General features: G+C 43.2%; 1 protein-coding gene across 1 annotated transcript; it reads left to right on the top strand.

The window, feature by feature from the left end:
- The first annotated feature begins 615 nt into the window (after positions 1 to 615).
- Positions 616 to 1431, top strand: LOC119577613 (zinc finger MYM-type protein 5-like). The gene is made up of 2 exons (XM_037925186.1): positions 616 to 650; positions 693 to 1431. The coding sequence occupies exons 1-2, from the start codon at positions 616 to 618 to the stop codon at positions 1429 to 1431; spliced, it is 774 nt and encodes a 257-aa protein (XP_037781114.1).
- Positions 1432 to 2448: the final 1017 nt, after the last annotated feature.

Here is a 2448-nt window from a genome sequence, read left to right as displayed (position 1 = left end):
CTGTGAGTGTAGGGCAGTGCCGGCTGTAAGGGAGGGCGAGAGAGGCAATTGCCCCGGGCCCCGCGCTTTTGGGGGCCCCGCGCTCGTCCCTGTTGAATGATCAGAATGCATGTTTGCTTTAGAAAACTGACTCACTAAATGATTCCTACCATAAAAGTAGAAAAAAGCATTTATATTATGCCTTATTTCTTCAATTTCATATATGCTTTGAACATTTGTGAGACTTTTTGCTTCTACAAATTCGAATCTCTAGCTTGGTGCTTGAGGCCCCCAGACTTTAAGAATTTAGATGTTTCAGACCCAAAGTGGCCATTTCCTTATATAGAGAGAGTTTAAATGCGAAAACAAAATGTGATAAAATCACATGTTTTATGAGATGTATTATAAAGTGTTCATATATGGCATGTACAATAGGTACGAATGTAAATGCACTCTCCCCCCACGAAAGTGTCACTATAGTGGGGCCCGGATGACTTCATATAGATGGGGCCCCAGACGATCTAATGTGTCGCATACGGTCCCCAGTTTGAAGATTGTCGAGGAATGAGAGCCCTCAACACGGATAAGCTTTACAACATATCGTTTTATTAATCAACAATTTTAATATTTGAAAGCATGGGGCCCCCAGAGTTACTCTGGCCACTCAGTGGGTGAGCCGCCACTGATCTCTTTAGGTTTATTTATCTTTGCAGACCCCCAATAGCAAGTCGAGAGCGGGGAAGAACATATCTCTCTGGTGCTACAAAGCTGAAGAAAAAGAAGGCAGAAGAAGAAGCTCAAAAGAGACAGCAAGGTGCCTTGGATAAATATTTCGCTCCACAAAGTGAGCAAGCTGATTCCGCTCTCACAGGTACAAATGAGGAAATTGCAGCCGATGCTCAAATAAGTGAAGTCGCACCGGAGTCTTCATCTGTAGTAGCTGACATCAGTGATCCTGGAAATTGGCCAACAACTTTGAATGATCGGCAAAGGTGTGACATCATAGAAAAGGGGCCAGTCCGTCGGCGTGATCTTAATTATCCTCGCAATAAAGAAGGAAGATGTTTTACGGAACGATATTACAATCGCTTTCTTTGTAATGGAGAAAATACGGACAGGGAATGGTTAGTCTATTCCATAAACAAAGATGCAGTTTACTGCTTCTGTTGTAAGTTATTTTCTGACAAAGTAATGACAACATCGAAGCTCAACCGTGATGGATTATCTGACTGGAAGCATTTGGGTGATAAGTTGTCGGATCACGAAAAAAGTGGCAACCACCTAAAGCATTTTGTTCAATGGAAAGAGCTTAAACTTCGTCTTTCAGTTTCCAAGACTATAGATGAAGATGCACAGAAAGAGTTGAATGATCTTAAAAATTACTGGAGAAATGTTCTTGAACGCCTGTTTGCTATTACCCACTATTTGGCCTCAAGAAATCTGTCTTTTTGAGGAACTCGTGAAAAACTTTTTCAGCCCAACAATGGCAACTTTTTTGGGCTCGTAGAACTATTGGTCCAATTTGATGTTGTCATGGCAAAACACGTGCGACGAACGACTGAGGGGAATCAAACGGATCATTACCTCGGAAAAAACATGCAGAATGAATTCATCCAAATGCTGGCAGATCATGTCAAAAAAGAAATTATTCAGCAAGTCAAGGATGCCCGATACTATGCAGTCATTCTAGACTGCACACAAGATGTTAGTCATGTGGAGCAAATGTCTCTTGTCATTCGTTTTGTGGGAAGCAAAGGTGAAGCTGAAGAACATTTTCTTGATTTTATGCCGGTTCATGAAACAACGGGTGAATCGCTGGCAGGAACGTTGCTGCAGAAGGTGGAAGACTTAAGACTTTCTCTGAGTAACTCCAGAGGACAAGGTTACGATAACGGTTCAAATATGCGAGGAAAAAATTGCGGCGTTCAAGTTCGCATTCTGCAACAGAATCCACGAGCCTTCTTTGTGCCATGCGGCTGTCACTCATGGAATCTTGTCTTAGGCGTTGCCGCTGCTTCTTCCAACAAAACTGTCTTATTCTTTGGTACTTTACAAAGAATTTACACCCTTTTATCGGCTTCACCAAGACGATGGAAGCTTTTAACGGATGCTGTTGGATAAGTGGGTCTCACAGTCAAAGCTCTTTCGGAAACCCGCTGGGAATGTCGGATAGAAAGTGTGAAGGCTATCCGGTGGCAGCTCCCCGACATTGTTGACGTCCTGCAACAAGTCTCTACCACTCCCGGCGATCCCATGGCACAGAGCGATGCATCTTCCCTTTGCACCATTCTGCAGTCTTTCAAGTTTATTTTGTCAACTGTCGTGTGGCACGACATTCTACTCAAAGTCAACATCATGAGCAAAACATGGCAAACACCTGGAATCGAGATGGCTTCCTTGAATGGATCCAGGATTATCGAGAAGATGGTTTCGCTGCTGCAGAAACTACAGCTAAAGAAATTGCCACGA

This window comes from Penaeus monodon, chromosome 10 (genome assembly GCF_015228065.2).
Source record: "Penaeus monodon isolate SGIC_2016 chromosome 10, NSTDA_Pmon_1, whole genome shotgun sequence".
NCBI lineage: Eukaryota > Metazoa > Arthropoda > Malacostraca > Decapoda > Penaeidae > Penaeus > Penaeus monodon.
This window is presented reverse-complemented; position numbering and strand designations above follow the sequence as displayed.